The 18,098-nt window shown below is 52.9% G+C and overlaps 7 protein-coding genes across 7 annotated transcripts; 3 read left to right on the top strand and 4 right to left on the bottom strand.

Moving 5' to 3' along the window:
* Nucleotides 1-351: 351 nt before the first annotated feature.
* NUU61_003326 (putative actin-related protein RO7) lies at nt 352-1,986 on the bottom strand (the record flags this gene model as incomplete). Its single annotated transcript, XM_056653908.1, has 1 exon — nt 352-1,986. One exon carries the CDS (start codon nt 1,984-1,986, stop codon nt 352-354), a length of 1,635 nt encoding a protein of 544 aa, XP_056514975.1.
* A 2,135-nt stretch (nt 1,987-4,121) lies between these two features.
* On the top strand, nt 4,122-6,977 carry NUU61_003325 (crossover junction endodeoxyribonuclease; the record flags this gene model as incomplete). Its single annotated transcript, XM_056653907.1, has 2 exons — nt 4,122-4,135; nt 4,280-6,977. 2 exons carry the CDS (start codon nt 4,122-4,124, stop codon nt 6,975-6,977), a joined length of 2,712 nt encoding a protein of 903 aa, XP_056514974.1.
* Nucleotides 6,978-7,519: 542 nt separating this feature from the next.
* On the bottom strand, nt 7,520-8,653 carry NUU61_003324 (diacylglycerol/polyprenol kinase family protein; the record flags this gene model as incomplete). The annotated part of the gene is made up of 1 exon (XM_056653906.1): nt 7,520-8,653. One exon carries the CDS (start codon nt 8,651-8,653, stop codon nt 7,520-7,522), a length of 1,134 nt encoding a protein of 377 aa, XP_056514973.1.
* Nucleotides 8,654-9,041: 388 nt separating this feature from the next.
* On the top strand, nt 9,042-11,069 carry spb4 (ATP-dependent RNA helicase SPB4; the record flags this gene model as incomplete). Its single annotated transcript, XM_056653905.1, has 4 exons — nt 9,042-9,325; nt 9,381-9,887; nt 9,952-10,399; nt 10,452-11,069. The coding sequence occupies 4 exons, from the start codon at nt 9,042-9,044 to the stop codon at nt 11,067-11,069; spliced, it is 1,857 nt and encodes a 618-aa protein (XP_056514972.1).
* A 621-nt stretch (nt 11,070-11,690) lies between these two features.
* NUU61_003322 (uncharacterized protein) lies at nt 11,691-14,305 on the bottom strand (the record flags this gene model as incomplete). The annotated part of the gene is made up of 3 exons (XM_056653904.1): nt 11,691-12,979; nt 13,041-14,010; nt 14,099-14,305. 3 exons carry the CDS (start codon nt 14,303-14,305, stop codon nt 11,691-11,693), a joined length of 2,466 nt encoding a protein of 821 aa, XP_056514971.1.
* A 1,026-nt stretch (nt 14,306-15,331) lies between these two features.
* Nucleotides 15,332-16,308, bottom strand: NUU61_003321 (mitochondrial 37S ribosomal protein uS15m; the record flags this gene model as incomplete). Its single annotated transcript, XM_056653903.1, has 2 exons — nt 15,332-16,194; nt 16,263-16,308. 2 exons carry the CDS (start codon nt 16,306-16,308, stop codon nt 15,332-15,334), a joined length of 909 nt encoding a protein of 302 aa, XP_056514970.1.
* A 296-nt stretch (nt 16,309-16,604) lies between these two features.
* rps0 (40S ribosomal protein uS2) lies at nt 16,605-17,601 on the top strand (the record flags this gene model as incomplete). The annotated part of the gene is made up of 2 exons (XM_056653902.1): nt 16,605-16,797; nt 16,869-17,601. The coding sequence occupies exons 1-2, from the start codon at nt 16,628-16,630 to the stop codon at nt 17,599-17,601; spliced, it is 903 nt and encodes a 300-aa protein (XP_056514969.1). The 5' UTR covers nt 16,605-16,627.
* Nucleotides 17,602-18,098: the final 497 nt, after the last annotated feature.

Below are 18,098 nucleotides of genomic sequence, written 5' to 3'. Positions count from 1 at the left end.
ATAAATACGCGCGATTTCTCGGTAGTAATTTATATAGTTTCCTCGTATATTTAGATATTAGGTTATCGTCGATCCGTTATAGATAATCTTTTTTAGAAGAAAACTTTTATTCCTATTCCTATTAAGTCTAGATATTACTATAAATATATATAAATATCTCTCTAGGTTAGCAGAGGCTTTCATCTATACTCGAAGGAAATCGGAAGTTGACCAGTTCCAATCTATAGAACACCTTGGTTAACACATTTGAAAACTTACAGGGATAGATGGCTACTATTCCTTCTACATCTAGGCGAAATAGCTGGAGGGTCAATGGGGTATCTATTATTTAGCGCAAAATGTACAGTAGTCTCATGCCCAGCCTGCCAATGTCCAGCTGGACCGATCACCACCCGATCTCAGGCCCGACCGGCGATCAGGGACCGGATGCTCCGAGTCTCGAGTGGCTCCAGCGAGTCCCTGCTGCAGGAACTTCTCCCGTTCAATTTCCACCATTCCCCGGATCTTCAGGCTGGTAACGAGACTGGCTCCGGCCCATGGCCCAAGAGATTCGACTTCGCGCAAGACTCCGCGGACAGGCACGGGTGTGTCCTTGTTCTGGCGACGCAGCTTTTGTTCCACAAAATCAACCTCGGGTTCCTCCTGGGATGGGTCGGGTTGCTTGCGATCCGCTGATGGCGCCGCGCTGGTTTCTGGCGCAGGGATTTCTCCATTTTGAGTCTGGGATGAAAGCTTCAATTCCTCCAGTCGCTGTCGTTGTCGCTCCACTGCCTTCCCTCGGATGGGGCTCCACCCATGGCGTTCTATCAGCAACGATACTTCCTTCAAAATCCGCTGGCGTAACCCGGGAATGCGAGCGCCACCCCCTACAAAAGTGACGCGCGACATGCATGTTCCGCGCGCATCGGGTGGAAGCGACAGCAGAGTGTTGTAGACCAGTAAAGGTATCGTTTTCTCTTCGTCGTCCAGGTCACCCTCCGAAACACCCGATGCAAGTAGGACCTTTTCGACAGGCACAGCAAGGCGTGCCAGTGGTACATCGGTGTATTGCTGCTCGGGGTTGGACGGACAAGGAATGGAAACTGTTTTGGGAGGTTCGCTAGTATCATCATCTTCTGCCCGTGGTTTACACCAGGCAAATCGGCTTGTGACCTCCTCGCAATATTCAAAACCCACGGAGATGTCATCCGCAGACACCTCGGGGGCACCTTCATTCGAAGCCAGGCTGGTCAGAAGTCGACCCATCTCCTGCAGCAAGGCCCTCATAGCGCGCGTGGTTCGTTTCGTCGTAATTTCCCGATATTCGTAGATTCCCGTTGTTGTAGTCTCTGTCCACCCGAGATCTACCACCAAGGCAGACCGCAATCCGGCAGCCGCCGCTGACATGGGCGCGCTCGATAGAAGAGTGACACTGGGGAAACGCCAGCGGTTGAACAAGGTAGAAAGTAACGAAGACAGAAGCGGATGCGGCATCAGTGAAGGCAGAACCAGAACCAAACGCGACGACCCTGCGTCTGTGAGCAGGTACTGATTGTATGCCTCCCGAAAAACACGTTCGATCTTATCCTCGACCAGCCCCAGATCAACCTCTCTTAGATCCAGTCGCCACAATTCGTATGCCCGCACCCATACATCTGCATTTACAGGCTGGGGCAAATTTCCGGCGCCAGTAGAACCTTGAATCCATCTGCGATAGTCCCCCGCTCTCCTCGATTGTTCCGGGCCGAATCCCACCACACACATGGGTGTGTTACTCCCCTCGAACCCAGCCCGAAGCCATCGCGCACCTATTTCGAATATGATCGCATCGTCCTCATTGCGAAAGCCCGAGCCTGGCGACGTGCTTGTGAATGACGTGTTCCCGGACCGAAGTTGATGTTGTGGTGTGTGAGGGGATGCCGGACGGGCTGACTGGTTTTGCAACCAACTTGATGCTGTAGTAGTCGTTCGTTTATTGTCACCGAGTGAGGGCGTAGCGCTTGCCATTGTGTTCTGAGCTCGAGTGGCTGTTCTTTCGTGTCGCTCCTCGGATCAACAGAAATCCGCGGGGGGAGTCGCTGCCGAAGAGACTCGTTTCACCGATGCGCCGACCGTGACTGAAGCGCCATCAGATTGAATCAAAGAGCATCAGTATCAACAAGAAAACCAAGTTGGGGGGAGTTCAATTCTTCGCCGTCTTCAGAAGTGAAGTTGGCGGACACGGAGAGCTGGGCGGATCTACATCGGGCCGTTTATTTACAACTAAAATATGAGGACCTGTGAAATCGACGCCGAAAAAGGCCGTTTTTGGGGCTAGAAACGGCTCCCTTTCCACCCGTAACTTTGAAAAACGAGCCGTCGCTTGACTGCCTTCTTTTCTAGTACCCCCTCTATTTTATACCCTAGTTACCCTCTAGCAACGAAATTAGCGCCCTCTCTTTTTTATCTTGTCTAGCCGGGCGTCTATAAAATATCTCTTCCCCTTTCTACACTATCTATATATCCCTAAGTCTCTTTTTATTTCCGACCCTGTCTTTCTAAATCAACATTAATACTCTCGTTATCTATATTTTTAGATCCTTACCTTCGTGATCTATCTTAGCTTTCCTCGATAGTATCTCTGCTCGTTCGGTTGACTTAGGAAGATAAATACTAATACTAGACCGACCTTATCCTTTACGAGGAAACTCGAGCTAGACTAGAATATTTCCGTCGTTTTAGTTAGCTACCTCTAAACTTTAAACTAATGATTCGGCCTCGCTCAGCTTTTGTGTATTTATACCGTCTCCTTATATTCTCTCCTTATCTCGCTCGCGATCCTCAATAAATATAGCGTCTATATCAATAAATATAATCCCGTCCTTTTTTTTAATCCCTATATTACGGAGTGAAGGCCGGGAGTAGTTTGGCTGTATTTTATAGAAAAATATAGTGTCTACCCTTACTCGACTATTGATATTAATTTTGAAAATATTTCCCTTAGTAGAAGACGAATGTAGAGACATCCATAGATATCTCGGTACAGTTCTTCAGAAGTAGCTGCGGAGAAAGGGCATCCGCTATCTTGCTATTGTCTCTGACAAGATAACGCTCGAATAGTTGGTGTCCGTCTACGCCACCAATGATGTCGCTATTCTATGCCGCTAAGTGATTGCAAATATCTGCTACCTTGCCGATATAATACCGGCGAAGCGTCTCGTCTATATTGGGCCAAGCTTCCTCAAGTAGCTAGCCGGGAACTCTCAAGATAACGAGGAAATATCGCGAGCCAGTCTCAAAATAATGGTATACGTGTGGAAATTCAAAGCCCCGGGGCTTTTGGTCTTTGAGAAACTGTAAGGTAGTATACTCTCTGGTTATATAGGGATAGTCTATGTGATACGCTTTGATGAAGGCTTCAACTACTCGCTAAACGGCCGCTTGATTGTCGACTGCGTGTACCCTCGAGATAGGAGATAAGTCTTCTGCGAGGGGCTTAGAATCTAGAAGATACTCGGGTGTAGTGGAGAGAAGGAAATGCCCCTATTGCTATCGCTCCAGTATACTTAGCCGGTTGGAATCTTGTCCGGGACTAGGGCCGACGAACGAGTAAGAAGAAGCGCGTTAGAGATTAGCCAGGAGCTTTTATCGACTTCACGTATCGATTCATTGAGGTGTGGTGATGGCATTAGATTTATCTTGATTTCCAGGGAGGTAAGGAAATACAAATGCCAGGCTCCAATCCTTGGTCCTTTATAGGAGTCACACTTTAAGCGATGAACAAGGGGTACAGGGGTGCCTGTATAGACCGGGTCATGATTTCCTATTACCGCGAACAATTTGGCGACAAGCCAACACATATGGCGGAATAGAACCAAGGGCGATGAGTGCAAGATAGAGAAATTGAAGGGGAAACTTGGTCGAAAGGGCGAGGTCGGGTCTTTTATGCCTGGGCGATGTGAAGGAGAGATTACAGAACGTTGTATTGGGGCGCTAAACCCTAAGAGGAAAAACTAACCGTATGTAGCCGGTCCGCCGTTGACAGCGTCAACAATCAACCTTCGTTCTTCTTCATCTCCCCGGCGCTTTCCCAAATCCCCATGGACTGGCACATCGCTTGGTTTTGAATTACATTCTTAGAACTTCGTGGATTTGGAACCGGCATGGGTATCCCTGGGTAAGTACAATCCCCCTCCCTGGCTTGCCAGTAAAGAACATATATCCCCGAATGTATGAGAGCAAATTGCCACCGAATGTCCCAAGACCGCACGCCTACCAAATTTTTTTAAAAAAATCGACCAAACTTGCTAATTTGACTCAGACTTATTAATGCCATTGGGGCTGGAGAGCGTGTCTCTCTATCCAAATTGGCCATCGCCCACTTGGAGCGTACTGCAAGACCCATCCGCGTCGCGGTTGACATCTCGATATGGCTATTCCAGGTACAGGCCGGTCGGGGTGGCAGAAACCCTGAGCTTCGCACACTGTTCTATCGACTCCTGAAATTGCTGGTTTTGCCGATCCACCCCCTCTTTGTGTACGATGGGCGGCACAAACCTCCCTTTAAGAGAGGCAAGGCGGTCTCGGCGCGCAGCTACGGGAACGCGCCAATCATTCAGCGATCGAAGGACCTCATAGAGCGCTTCAGGTTTCCCTGGCATGAGGCTCCTGGGGAAGCAGAAGCGGAATGTGCGCGGTTACAGCAGGCGGGCATCGTTGATGCAGTGATGAGCAACGATGTTGATGCCTTGATGTTTGGATCGACCCTGACTATCATGAATTTTTCCAAAGAAAGTGGAAGTGGCACGACTGCCTCGACCCATGTGACTTGTTACGCGATGGGCAAGGAAGGCCATCCCTCGAATGTGCCGCTTGATCGGGCGGGGATGATTTTGTTCGCCATGTTGAGCGGAGGTGATTACCTACCATCTGGTGTCCCTAAATGCGGCAGTAAGCTAGCGGCAGAGATTGCCAAGGCTGGATTTGGAGAGGATCTACTACAACAGCTTGCATCAAATTCCTCGGACTTGGATTCCGGATTGGCCGAGTGGAGAGAACGCTTACAGTACGAGCTGGAGGAAAATGAGAGTGGCTATTTCGTGACAAAGCACAAGGTTGTCCGGATTCCTGACTCTTTCCCCGACCGAACCATCCTCGAGTACTACGCTCAGCCAAAAGTTTCCAGCAACGAAGAGATGGCTGTTCTACGGCTTCGCTTGAAGCAGGCCTGGGATCGGGATATTGACCCCCTGGCAATCAGAACCTTTGCCGCAGAGCACTTTGAGTGGAATTATCGCTCGGGAGCAAGAAAAGTGATCAAGCTGCTGGCAGAGCCACTCGTCTGCTACAAACTCCGCCTCCAAAGACCCGTGTCGGCTTTGCCGCTGCACCAGTCACTCGCACCTAATTGTGATACGCCCATGCTGCAGAAGGTCTACCGAAGTCGAGCCAATTTCGGCACGGATGGGACAACCGAGCTTCAAATGGACATGCTACCCATCGATGTGGTTGGCATCGATTTGCTTGCCGAAGAGCCCAACCCCCCGCCTCCGTCCCAGGAGATCCTGCCATCTCAGAGCACCGTGGGCTCGGGTGCCATGCAATCAGGGGACGAAGATGAAGACCCAGAGCTTGTGGCTGAATCAGCCCCTCCGACACCGTCAAAGACTCGCATTGCTCGACGTTTCGATCCTTTCGCCATGGAGAAGGTCTGGATTTTTGAGACGGTGGCCAGATTGGGTGTTCCTGATGTGGTGAAGAAATGGGAGGATGAACAAGCCCAGAAGGCCCAGAAGCCTGCTCCGAAAAAGTCGAGCAACCGTCGCTCAGCGCCCAAGAAGAAGGGGCCCATCGACTCCGGAATGAAACGAGGAAGTATCCTGAAATATGGAACCCTCACAAAGGAGAAGTCCGACTTGTCTGCGTCCAAGCAGACACATTTACTAGAGGCTGCTTCGACGCCATCGGCCAAAGACAATCTGTCCAGCTTCAAAAATCTCCCATCATACTCCGAGTCCTTAGAGGAAGACCCTTTCGCTCTAAACATGTATACCCATCAGGGAGCATCAAGTGGGATGCACACTTTTTCGCGCGAGGTGGATGAGCTGCTTGATCCATTCTCATCCCTATGCTCTATATCATCAAGTCCCAACATCAAGCGTCATCCTATGGCAGCTCAGTCTCGTGTCCGATCCCAGCGTAGAGTCTTGGGATCAGGTGAAATCGAAATTGCAGACCTGGACACGCCAGTCGCTGAGATTGCCACCTCTCCATTGCGATCTGCATTACCACGGGGAATCAAAATGAGCTACTCTGTCTCAAGTCACAAGAGTTCAACCTCCGCAGTTGGCCAAACAATTCCACAACCCCTACTGGCCGCGCCTTCACCCAAGACAAAGCATCACACCAGTCCCAAGAAGAGAGAGAAGGTCAAACCTACAAGCAAGGTACAGGAGGCAGAAGAGCTGGAAAAAGCCATCGAATCGTTGTCTTTGTCGGTGAAACACGATAACAGCTCCCCCGAAGATGCTAAAGCTGGATCTAAGCATCGATCTTCACCTAAGAAGGCCCTTGAAAAGTCCGAAACCTACCTTTGCTCCTCTACACCGCAACCAGCGGAGTCGCCTCGACTCTGTGAAACAACCAGACCTATGGTTGGTCATTCGGCGAGCATAACAGAGTCTGTGAATGCGCCAGAAAAGCCGCAGTACAATGGACATCTCACGCCATCGACTGGAAGATCATGCACGGGAACACATACGCGAAAGAGGACTCAAAAGTTTAAAGACCTGGACAATACCAAGGACTCAAGTCCAGAGCCCCCGAAGAGCTCAAATCATATCGAAAACATTACAGCACACGGCGGCTTTTGGTCGGTTGACACGCTTGACGTGCCGGTGTCGGTCTATGCGGGCCCATGCGCAGACTCAACCGCGCTCCAGAATCACACCGAACACAGTCCCACGAAACAGGACAGGAAGAAACGTGTTCCGCGTGTCAGCATCTTGGATCTCATTTAACGCCCCGCCCCCCCACTCTCACTCTTGATACCCTTTTTATCATTGTTGAGTCTTCTTTTGGTCAGGATATGGCGTTTAGTGGCATTGGTTGCAGGTATCACAGCACATTTTCATGTCCGGGGACAATTTTTGTTCGAGGTTATTCTTGTTGTCATATTTCTGTGGAGTCAGTTGTACACATCAGCACATCAGACATGAACGCATGAACACAGTCGTAACGGATCTTCATTGCAAATGGAGTATGATCAAGCAAGCACAAGGGCCCATAGTAAATTAAGCACACCAGTATCGAGTATAGCAGAAAGAGAAGAGAGGGGATATCCAAGAAAAACAAATAGAAGAAAACAAAAAGCAAAGAAGCATCTCAAGGTCGAAAATGCTTTCCGTGCAAGCCGAAAACCCGATCTGATGCAATGCAATGCCCGAGAGAAGAAGGGTTTAACATGAAGCAAAACACCCCCTTATAATCAATCAATGAATCGTAATAAGAAACCCAAGAAATAAGACGATTGATATGCCGCAAAACAAAGAAATATATGTGTCTACCCAAAGACCTTCAAAAAGCCCCATAGCCCAACACCACTCAAAACGGGGATCGTCAGGTTGTCATCCCAGCTCCACAGATCGATGAATTCGCTGCCAGCGGCAACGAAGCCCGAAACGGCGCTCATGACACCCAGAGCAAGCGGGCCCTTGACGACAGTCGAGACCGAAGGGCCGGTCTCCCAGCCCAAAAGGCCGCGGACACAGTCCGGGAGCAGGTTCAGACGACCAGTGAACATGAACGCATCCGGCGGGTCGTTGGGGAAGGGCCCGACATACGGGACGAACCAGCCCCAGAAGGCGGCAGCAGTGACAACACCAACCATCCACGCAGCCGCCGTGCCAGCCAGGCTCTTGCCCGGCCGCAGGCGAGGCGTGTAGCGGCCATACAGGCGGCCAAAAGTCGAGGCAGCGGTATCGCACCAGCTGAGCAGCAGCACGCCCATGACGCCGACGTCCTTGGGGAAGAAGCGGAGAACGGTGTACGCGCCAAGCAGGTACCAAATCACGCCGTTGTAGCCGGAGACCTCGGTCTCGCGCATGAGCGCGCCCAAGGAGCGGATGTAAAACCTGTTGACCTTCTCTGAGCGGTGGCGCACCAGATCTGTTACGGCGATGGGAACTAGAGCCGAGAATAATACTGGCGTGATCTGGAGCGTCTGAATGCCCCGGCTGTAAAGGTGGAGGGTTATGAACCCGATTGACACGTGCAGGAGCTTGCGCGGGATCTCATGGCGGTGGATGAAGTTGCGGTAGCGCGAATGTAAAGGAATGAGTCCAAGCGGGGACGGTGACCGCGAAATGCCACGCAAAGCATCGGGAAGGCTCGAAGTTGGCGATAGGTAGCCGTTCGAGGTAGGGCGGTTGACCGAGGGCGGCGAGGCCGGGATCTTGGGGTTTGAGCGGTGTTGCCACGTCGAGCGCCGAGGTGTTGTAGCAGTTGGACTGTGCGATCTTGTCGACCGCGAAGATCCTGGGGACTGCTCTGCGACATCTGAAAGACGCTGCCGGCGCGCCGCTGACCGTGTTGTCGGCGCAAAATATCCGTCCTGCGTGTCTGACCGGTCCGAAAGCGGGGGCGTGGGGGATATCACTCGCGGTGTCGCCGGCACCGTATCTGGCGAGGAGGCCATATCGACCACTCTCACGGAAAAGGGCGGGAGTGTAGAGGCCGGGATGAGACCAAGAAGTGGCCTTGCAAAATGATCGCCGTCGTAGGCAAAAATGCCGAGGGATATCAACGGACTTCGTAACGACTCAATGGCGGGCGGTTTGCTCGAGGCGTGAATACTAGTCAAGGAAGAATCATAAAAATAGGACGGAGGACCCGGCGCATTATGAGAGCGCACTGAGCACCAGAGTAAGCGGCGAGGGCGTTGAGGAAAAGCAGATCGCCCATCGCATCGTTTCCGCCCAATGCCGCAATCACGTGCCGCATATCTAATCGATAACGGATTTTTTTTTTGTTGCAGAGAACATCAGTGCCTCGGTCATATTTGGGGCTGTTTTTGGCTGTCGCAAATGGCTCCGAAGTCGTCTTCGTCTTCCCGGGTGTGGGATGGCCTCACGCCTTCGCTGTCGGAATGGACGCTCGACGCTGTGGCCTCCATGGGCTTCACGCGCATGACCCCCGTTCAGGCCTCCGCCATCCCGTTGTTTATGGCGCACAAGGATGTGGTGGTCGAGGCCGTCACAGGAAGTGGAAAGACATTGTCGTTCTTGATTCCGGTCGTGGAAAAGCTTCTGCGCCTTGAAGAGCCACTTAAGAAGCATCATATCGGAGCCATCATCATTTCTCCGACGAGGTGAGCAATGCGCGGGTTGTGACCGCTAGGCCCTGTCGCTAATGCCGGCATACAGAGAACTGGCATCGCAGATATATAAAGTTCTTTTGTCGCTATTGGAATTCCATCCTCCATCGGCAGCAGCCATCAACCCTCCGGAAGACGACGCGCCTCGACCGAAATTCCCCTCGTCAACGCTCAAAGTCATCCCGCAACTTCTCCTCGGTGGCTCGACATCTCCTGCGGAGGATCTCAGCTCATTTCTGAAACGGTCCCCCAATGTGATTGTCTCGACACCAGGAAGATTGTTGGAGCTTCTTTCGTCGCCCCATGTCCACTGTCCACAGGCGTCCTTTGAAATGCTGGTTCTGGACGAAGCTGATAGACTGTTGGATCTCGGATTCAAAGATGACCTTCAGAACATTTTGCGCCGGCTACCCAAACAACGGCGGACAGGTCTGTTTAGCGCAAGTATTAGTGAAGCTGTTGATCAGATCGTCCGGGTTGGCCTGCGCAATCCCGTCAAAGTTGCCGTGAAGGTTAAAGGAGCTGCTGGTGTCGAGGACAAGCGCACCCCTGCAAGGTATGTCCCGTGTCCTCCACCCGAGCAATTTTTCTGAAGTTTGCGCAACTCACACCATACCTAGTCTTCAAATGACCTACCTGACAACGCCCCCAGCACTCAAGTTTTCCATACTCAAGTATATTCTTGGATCAGTCGAACCCACACCCCAAAAGACGATATTGTTCGTGTCCACATGTTCCAGCGTCGATTATCTATCCGTAATATTGCCATTGGTATTGGGAGATGATTATCTCATGGTCCCACTCCATGGGAAACACCCTGCCAATGTCCGCCAAAAGAACTTTACCCGCTTCACCACTGCCACAACACCCGCCATCCTCCTCACCACCGATGTTGCCTCCCGCGGGCTGGATATTCCATCCGTCGACCTTGTTGTGCAGATCGATCCACCGTCCGACCCGAAAACCTTTATCCATCGATGCGGCCGAGCAGGACGCGCCGGCCGCAGAGGCCTCAGTATAGTTCTTCTGCACCCCGGCCGCGAGGAAGACTACGTCTCGTTTCTGGACGTGCGCAAAACCCCCCGTCTCCCCATTTAATCTCTCTCACCCAGCCTCCGAGACAGACGCCGCTGTCGCTACGGAGACCATGCGCAAGACCATCCTGCGAGACCGTGCTCTGCACGACAAAGGCCAGAAAGCGTTTGTCAGCTGGCTCCGCAGCTACAGCAAACACAAAGCGAGTAGCATATTCCGCGTGGCGGACCTGGACTGGGAAGCCCTCGGTAAAGCATGGGGCCTTCTCAAATTGCCCAAAATGCCCGAGCTCCGCAATTTCAAAGGAGACCGGACGTTGGGTGTTGCCATCGACTGGAACAGCTATGCATACAAGGACAAGCAGCAAGAGAAGCGGCGCAAGGAGATCGTGGAGGAGACGGCTCAAGGAGACGGTGCCCAGCAAGAATTTTCACGGAAGCGACGAGCTACTGAGAATGCGCCGTGGAGCCACAACAACGAGTCGCGCGACAAGAAGCTCAAACGGAGAGAGTCGAAGAAGGCGCGGAAGGACAAGGATCGGTGGGAGCGCTTGCCAGAGGACGAAAAACAAAAGATTCTCGAGACAGAGCGGATGGTCGAAGAGATCCGAGTAAAAAACGAGGAGCAATGGTTACTCAATCGCGCAACCAAAACCGGCGCAAAAGATGGAAATGGCGACGAAGAATTCGAGGGGTTTGACTAGGTCTGCTGTGTCGGACAATCATGACATTTGTGGATTATCTCCGAATCAATTGACTCTTGCCACCATGTAAACATCCAAAACACCCTTTTGTCAACGTTGAAGTGGTTGATTTCATGATTTCAATCCTAGATATGGCAAGGTATTTCGAAATATTTCTTTCTGTGTCGTGATTTGGAAATCCTCGAAGACATTGAGGCCACCCCTAGAGTGTTATTGTAAGAGAGAGAGGGCATGTGAGACTATGAAAAAGCCCTTACCCTGATATGGCATCAAAAGTCTTAGCTTCTACAAGAAGTTGAGATGCATGCTGAACAAGGGCCCAACAGGTTTATTTTCAAACGGGGCCACTAGATACACGCAGAGAAATGCTCCCAGCCATACAGAGCCCTACTTCCAACCCCATAGGGGTCGGAGGGGCTCGCGCATGGGGGAACAATTCCTGAGCCCAACGGAATAGCCCGGCGGGCCCAGAAGAACGAAAAGAACATGTGGAAAAGTGAAAAGAAAAAAAAAAAACCATACAGAAACATCTCACAACACACACCCAGATTTCCCCTTGTGGTCGTAAATCGTCATTCAAACGGGGAAGAAAACATGAGGAGAAATGAAAAGATGACAGGATCAAAGTTCGGCATTGAATGCAGCTTCGAAGGTCGCATGGATCCCGTCGGCTCTCTCTGGTGTCAGCAGACTGGCTGCAGCTTCTACCACGGCGGGGGAGACACCGAATCCTTCAGCAAGGGGTCTCGGAGCTGGCCAGTGAAAATCGTCGAAATTGCCGTCAGAGGGAAATGGTTGCTGCGTCCAGTCGGCACCGTTGGTCGGGGCGTCCGAGCAGAGAGACATCGGATCGCCGGTAGAAGATATGCGCGAAGGCGTACCTCCAATATCATTACCCAAATGTGACAGGTAAGACGGGGTGCCAACTTCGGCGTCAAGGAAGGAAGGTGTGTTGATAGAGCTCGAAAAAACAGTGCTACTCGAGAAGCGGTGAACTTGGCGAAGACGGCTGGGGGTTTTGGGCTTGAATTGCGCCGCATTGTCCCGGGCTCTGGTCACCGGAGAAGGTTCCTTGGGAACAACAGGCTCGTCCCGGGCTCTGGTCACCGGAGAAGATTCCTTGGGAACAACAGGCTCGTCCCGGGCTTTGGCCACGGGAGAGGGTTCCTTCGGAAGTTCAGGCTCGGCACGAGAATCATTGGAAAGGGCGCTGGTATTAGTGGCCTCGTCGGAAGATGAAGACCACCCAGGAGTTCGGAATGTGCCATGCGGGTTTGGAATGAACCCAGGACGCTGCTGTGGGGCATTTGGTGAGGTCGATCGGCGAGAAGGCCCAGCCTGACGACGGGGCGGTTCCTCTACGCGGACCTTCTTTGCCTTCTTTGAGGCAGGGCGTGCAGGCTCCTCGGCCTTCGAGGGAGGATCGACATCTGCTGGTGCAGTGTCCGCAAAATTCTGCGCAGCCTCCTTGGCCAACGCATCACGTCGTGCCTGTTCTTCTTCGGCCCATTTCTCGTCCTCTGAATCGAAGTAAAAGTAGTCAAGATCCATGCCGTAACTGCATCCCGCAGGGTTGGGAATTCTATCCGGGGACGGTCGACGCTTGCGCTTCTTTGACGGTGGAGCCTCCGGTCGAGGGCGTCTCACAAGCGTACCATCCGGCAAACGGATTGGACGAAGAGCAGGATCAACTTGTCCGTAAACAATGTCGAAAAGCTCTTGGGGGATTGCATTTGAGCGAGCTCTTCTTCTTCGCGGCACACGACGGTCGTGGTAAGACTTTGGAGAAAGGATGCGTCGACTGGTCGGAGGGGTGAAAAAAAGTGTGTCGTTGGAGGGAGTCTCCACATCCAGTTCTTCCTCCGCTTGTTCCTCCGCAGCGGTGGCGGTAGGAATCTCTGGCTCAGCAGCTGAGATGACAAGTTAGACATGAATGAACAAATTGAATAAGCATGAACATTGACAACTTACTGGCTGTGGCATTGACGGCCGGACGGTTACCGAATCGCTCACGGAAACTAGTCCATCGTCTCGAAACGGTGTTGTAGAACCATCTTCCCCAACCAGCGGTCTCAGCTACCGGAGGCGCAGTCGCAGGAGGGTTAGCGGCAACAGAAGGGACGCTCTCTTGGGTACCAACGGCCTGGGGAGTGCTGGGGGTATTGGTCACCTCATCCGCCTCATTCTGCGCCAGCAGTTCTGGAAGCCGATACAAGGTTCGGTCGACACGTCCACTGGCTTGGACGCGGCGGCGATTGGCGATTTCGGCATAAGAGGCTCGCGGGTTATAGCGAGGAGAAGGACCCGAACGTTTCGGACGCTTTGTGGAAGTCGTGTCAAGGGATTCGTGGGGGCGCTTCCTAGATTTTGGGACTGGAGTAAGTGTCAGCGGAGGTTCCACCATTCCTGGGCTAGTATGGTCCGAATCAGAGCGCTTTTCCGCCGTTCGCAAGCCGACACGTTGGCTTCTAGGAGGCAAACGACAAAGCCTGGGGTCGAAGTCTACTTCCTCAGATGGAGGCTTAGCGAGAAGTGCTCGCCGACGGTTGATTCTCCCTTCGTACACCATTTGCTGGTACAACTCCTCCCAGGCCACGCGGAGTTCCTTTGGAAACCCATACCAGGGCGGAGGGCGATGGGATTTGGGATGCAAGGCGCGTGTCGCTAACCAATCGGAGATACGCCGCCGGCTGGGGTCGTTGAAGAAATGAGTGAAATGCGACTTACAGTCCTCAATGGAATAGCTGCGGTAGTCGGTCCTAGGGATGGGAATTCTTCTCCAGGGTTCCTCAGGACGGACTTCCTCGGCGCACCGGGGGTCGGAGGCCGTGTCTCCGGCATTCGGCACCTGCTCGTGTGAGTCCTCTGGCTTCACACCTTCCGCAGGTGATGCGGACGACACTGGCGCGAACTCTGGCTCAGCTGCTGGCTCGGGCGCGGTCTCAGGCGCGGTCTGGCGCGTAGTCTTTTAGAGAGATGGGTATCAGTGAGACACAAACTCCATGTTCCTGGATGTTCTGGAGACTTACCTTCTTGCCACGGGTGGCTTTCTTGCCACGAGGCTTGCGAGACTTGGCGGCAGGCTTGGGCACCTGAGCCGGCACTGGCTCAGCCGGCTGGCCATTCTCTGTGTCCTGCGGCTGTGCAGAGACACTCCGAGTTGCCCGCCTCCGGCGGGGCTCGGCTTCGAGTGACACAAGGCCACCGGGGGATATTGGTTGAGAACGCGTGCGCATCTTGGAAGATGCGCCACGCGGCGGAGGGAGAAGAGAGAGAAAAAGAGGAAAGGGGGGGAGGGTGGGGCGGTGAGAAAGAAGAAGAGACAGACGGGGGGAGAGAGAGGAGGGAGAGGGGAGAGGGGAGAGAAAGAGGAGGGAGGCCGGTGAGGCGTCTGCAGACAACCTCAAAACGTCGTCAAACTGAGAGAAGCTGAGAGTCAGAGAAAGGTGAGATGATAGAACCAGGTGAAGAATGAAGGATAAAAGGTACTTACGAAAACTGGTCACAAGCTTCAAAAAGCTCCAGAGGGTGATGAGAAGGGGGTGGAAGATGTGAAGAAGAAAAAGAAAAGAGAGAAAGGGAGGGGAGAAGACGTGTTAAGGCGTGTCTTGTTTACACGGCGACGTGGGGCAGCAACGGTGAATTTGGGAAGGTGCGAGTGACCTCAGGCACTGACCCAAAGTGAGGGTGTTCCCAGCTGTGACCGGAAGCTTCCACATTGGGAGAAAATTGTTGCTGTGATGAAAAGACGGCAGAATCAGTAGGGCGGTCAGATGGTCTGCCTCCGATTGGCCTCTACGTACTATATAGAAGATACAGCTATAGAAGCACAGAGGGGATTTGTAGGAACAATAGCTTAGGATTATATTCAGGTCCTGGTACGTTTAAGTGCCCAGAACGTGCCAGGAAATAACCTGGGATGACTCCTACGGAAGTAATACATCAGACATTTCAATGTCTCGACAGCTCAGTCTGAGGCATTATGGCTGGAACCCGACAAAGCCAAAATCACTCGGGGTTGGATTTGGGACAGGCAGGAAGGGTCTAAAAAAGAAGAAAACTGCTATTTGTACATATGATACTAGTGGTTCCAGGCATTGGAACATCCACAGAGAAATAGGCTCCAACAAAGTAAACCCCTGCCCCCTTCCCCAGGCAGCAAGTCCAAGGCAACACTGATGCTTCAGTCCAGGGCACCAGGGTGATGAAAAAAAGGGTCAACCTCAACAGACAAAGGAAAATATATGAAGAGATAATGTTCTCTAGAGTGCAATCTCCCCCTTCCATGCTGCGTCAGACAGGCCCAATGTCTCCATCAGATTCTGCCATCTGGGTCCTCCCCGTTCCTTCTTCCGGAGGTACTTCAGCAGCTTCTGTCGCTTGTGGATGAGCAATTGGAGGTTGCGCTTGTTGTGCATGTCCTTGTTCGTGGTCTCAAGGTGTCGAGTGAGATTCAAGATCTTCACGGTGAGGATCGAGGCCTGGACTTCCGGCGAGCCTGTATCCGGGCCAATGCGTTGAGCCTTCTTCGGGTAGACAGGAGCATTGGGGTGTGTCACACTCGCAGGTTTGGCAGCAAGAATGGGGTCGGTATTGTGTCGTCCAAGCTTCTCGATGCACTTTTGGATGTTAAGCCGTACGCGATCTTTGTTGTTGCCATTGTTGAGGTGAATGATGCGACGAATAGCTTCTCGAGCATTTTGGTGCTGCTTGCTGTGCAGCTCATCGGCCTCCTCCTCTTGCCGGGGATCCGCCGTGTCGCGGTCCGGGTTCTTCAATGGTTCGGTCAACTCCTTGGAATATTCCAAGGCTCGGAGGAAATCATCGGATGTAAGGTAGTGATTGAACTCGGTAGCTGCATCCGGAAGGATCTGCTGGGTCTGGAGTGACACGATATCTTGGATAAAAGGTGTTGGTTTGCTCTCAAGAGGATCGCCGATCGATGCTTCCCGTTCGGCCGCGAGAGTCTTTTGTCGTGAGATATTGGCGGCCTTGCGCTGGCGGGCTTGGGCGATCAAGAAGGGATCATATCTCCTCCGCGATTGAGGCTTGCTGGATGCAGCCCTCACCGAAGTCTGGGCTGCGTTGGACAGAGCGGCCAGCGGATTGTGTCCATGGGATGATCCTGGATGAGAGTTTTCATGAGCACTGAACACTGACCACTGGCCAGGGTGTGAGGGTGGGCAGCCATACCTGTAAAAGCCTTCAAGGAAGGCTGGACAGAAATGCGAGGAGGCATGGTGGACGCAAGACTGGGAATGGATAGCCCCGACAGCATCAACTTCGCAGGCGTCGCGAGGTCTTCTTGTCGGGAAATCTTGCAGCCGGGAGATGCGCTAGTCCGTATTTGGCACCGGGAACTTTGACTGACTTCTGCCTCAGGCTAGAAAAAGATCTTACTTAATCCACTTAGCCCTAGCCCTAACACTCACAATGCGCAAGCGAAATTCTTCCGCATCTGCGGCGCGCATAGTTTAGCCCTGATCTTTTCCCTCCATCACCACGACAAGAGCCAGACGATTGATTCTTCCAACTCGTCAATCCATCAATCGCCCACCATGGCCCCCTCCCAGCTCCCCCCGATCTTCAACCCTACCCCCCAGGACATTGAGATGCTCCTGGCTGCTCAGTGCCACCTGGGTTCTAAGAACCTCCAGGTGCACATGGAGCCCTACCTCTGGAAGACCCGCCCCGACGGTGTCAACGTGGTGAACATTGGCAAGACCTGGTATGCAGGAGCAGAATCTTGATGGAAAGAAAATGGAGTTTGGAAGCTAATCCGTGGTGCGATGGAAACAGGGAGAAGATCGTCCTGGCTGCCCGTATCATCGCCGCCATCGACAACCCCGCCGATGTCTGTGTGATCTCTGCTCGTCCCTACGGCCAGCGTGCGGTCCTGAAGTTCGCCGCGCACACCGGCGCCACCGCTATTGCCGGTCGCTTCACCCCCGGTAACTTCACCAACTACATCACCCGCTCGTTCAAGGAGCCCCGCCTCATTGTCGTGACCGACCCGCGCACCGACGCCCAGGCCATCAAGGAGGCCAGCTACGTCAACATCCCCGTCATCGCCCTTTGCGACACTGACTCGCCCACCGACTTCGTTGATGTTGCTATCCCCACCAACAACAAGGGTCGTCACTCTATCGGTCTGGTCTGGTGGCTGTTGGCCCGTGAGGTTCTCCGCCTCCGTGGCACCCTCGCTACCCGCGAGACTGAGTGGGACACTGTTGTTGACCTCTACTTCTACCGCGACCCCGAGGCCGAGGAGAACAAGGAGATCGCCGATGAGACCAAGGTCCCCGGTGCTGAGGAGATCGGTGCCGGTGCCGTTGAGTCTGGCTTCGCCGGTGAGAACTGGGACACCAACGCGCCTGGCGCTGGTAACCCCGGCACTGCCTTCGCTGCTGCCAGCGCCGTTGGCGCCACTAGCTGGGAGGCCGACGGTGGTGACTGGGCCGCCAGCTCCGCCGCTCCCGCTGGTGAGTGGGCCGAGGCTCAGGGCGCCGCCCCTACCGAGGCCAAGTGGTAAATGGCACCGCCGTGACGAGGATAGCCGTTGAGAGGGGGGAGGAAGTATGAACTCACCCAAGCCATGGCAATCCGGGATGATTGTGACGATTCCTGCGTTCTCAAGACACAGGAGACGAAGAAATGCTCTTGTTTTCTATTTCACCATCAAATCCATTGACGGCAATGGTACCGACCATCTCCCGCAAATCCCCTTGACATGTTTATCCTAGTTTCTGCAATGTCCAAAAAGAAAAAAGCAACTGAAAAAACAGCAGAAGAAAAAAACGAGCTTTCACCGGAACCCTCATGTCCCTTTTGCATCAGTGGTCTCTTACCAGCACTTTTTTCTGATTTTTTTTTTGTTTCACACCGGGGAGGAATAGCGATGACAATTATTGACCGGCGCTTATGAGGGAAAGATATCCAGATGCTTTCTATTGATGAAGCTTCTGGGGGAAAGCCCTGTGCTGTCAATCTGCAAGGTGGACTTAATCGTTACCTTGGTTTCTCCTTGTA

This window comes from Penicillium alfredii (genome assembly GCF_028826965.1).
Source record: "Penicillium alfredii strain IBT 34128 chromosome Unknown utg000004l_segment0_segment0, whole genome shotgun sequence".
In the NCBI taxonomy this organism is placed as follows: Eukaryota; Fungi; Ascomycota; class Eurotiomycetes; order Eurotiales; family Aspergillaceae; genus Penicillium; species Penicillium alfredii.
This window is presented reverse-complemented; position numbering and strand designations above follow the sequence as displayed.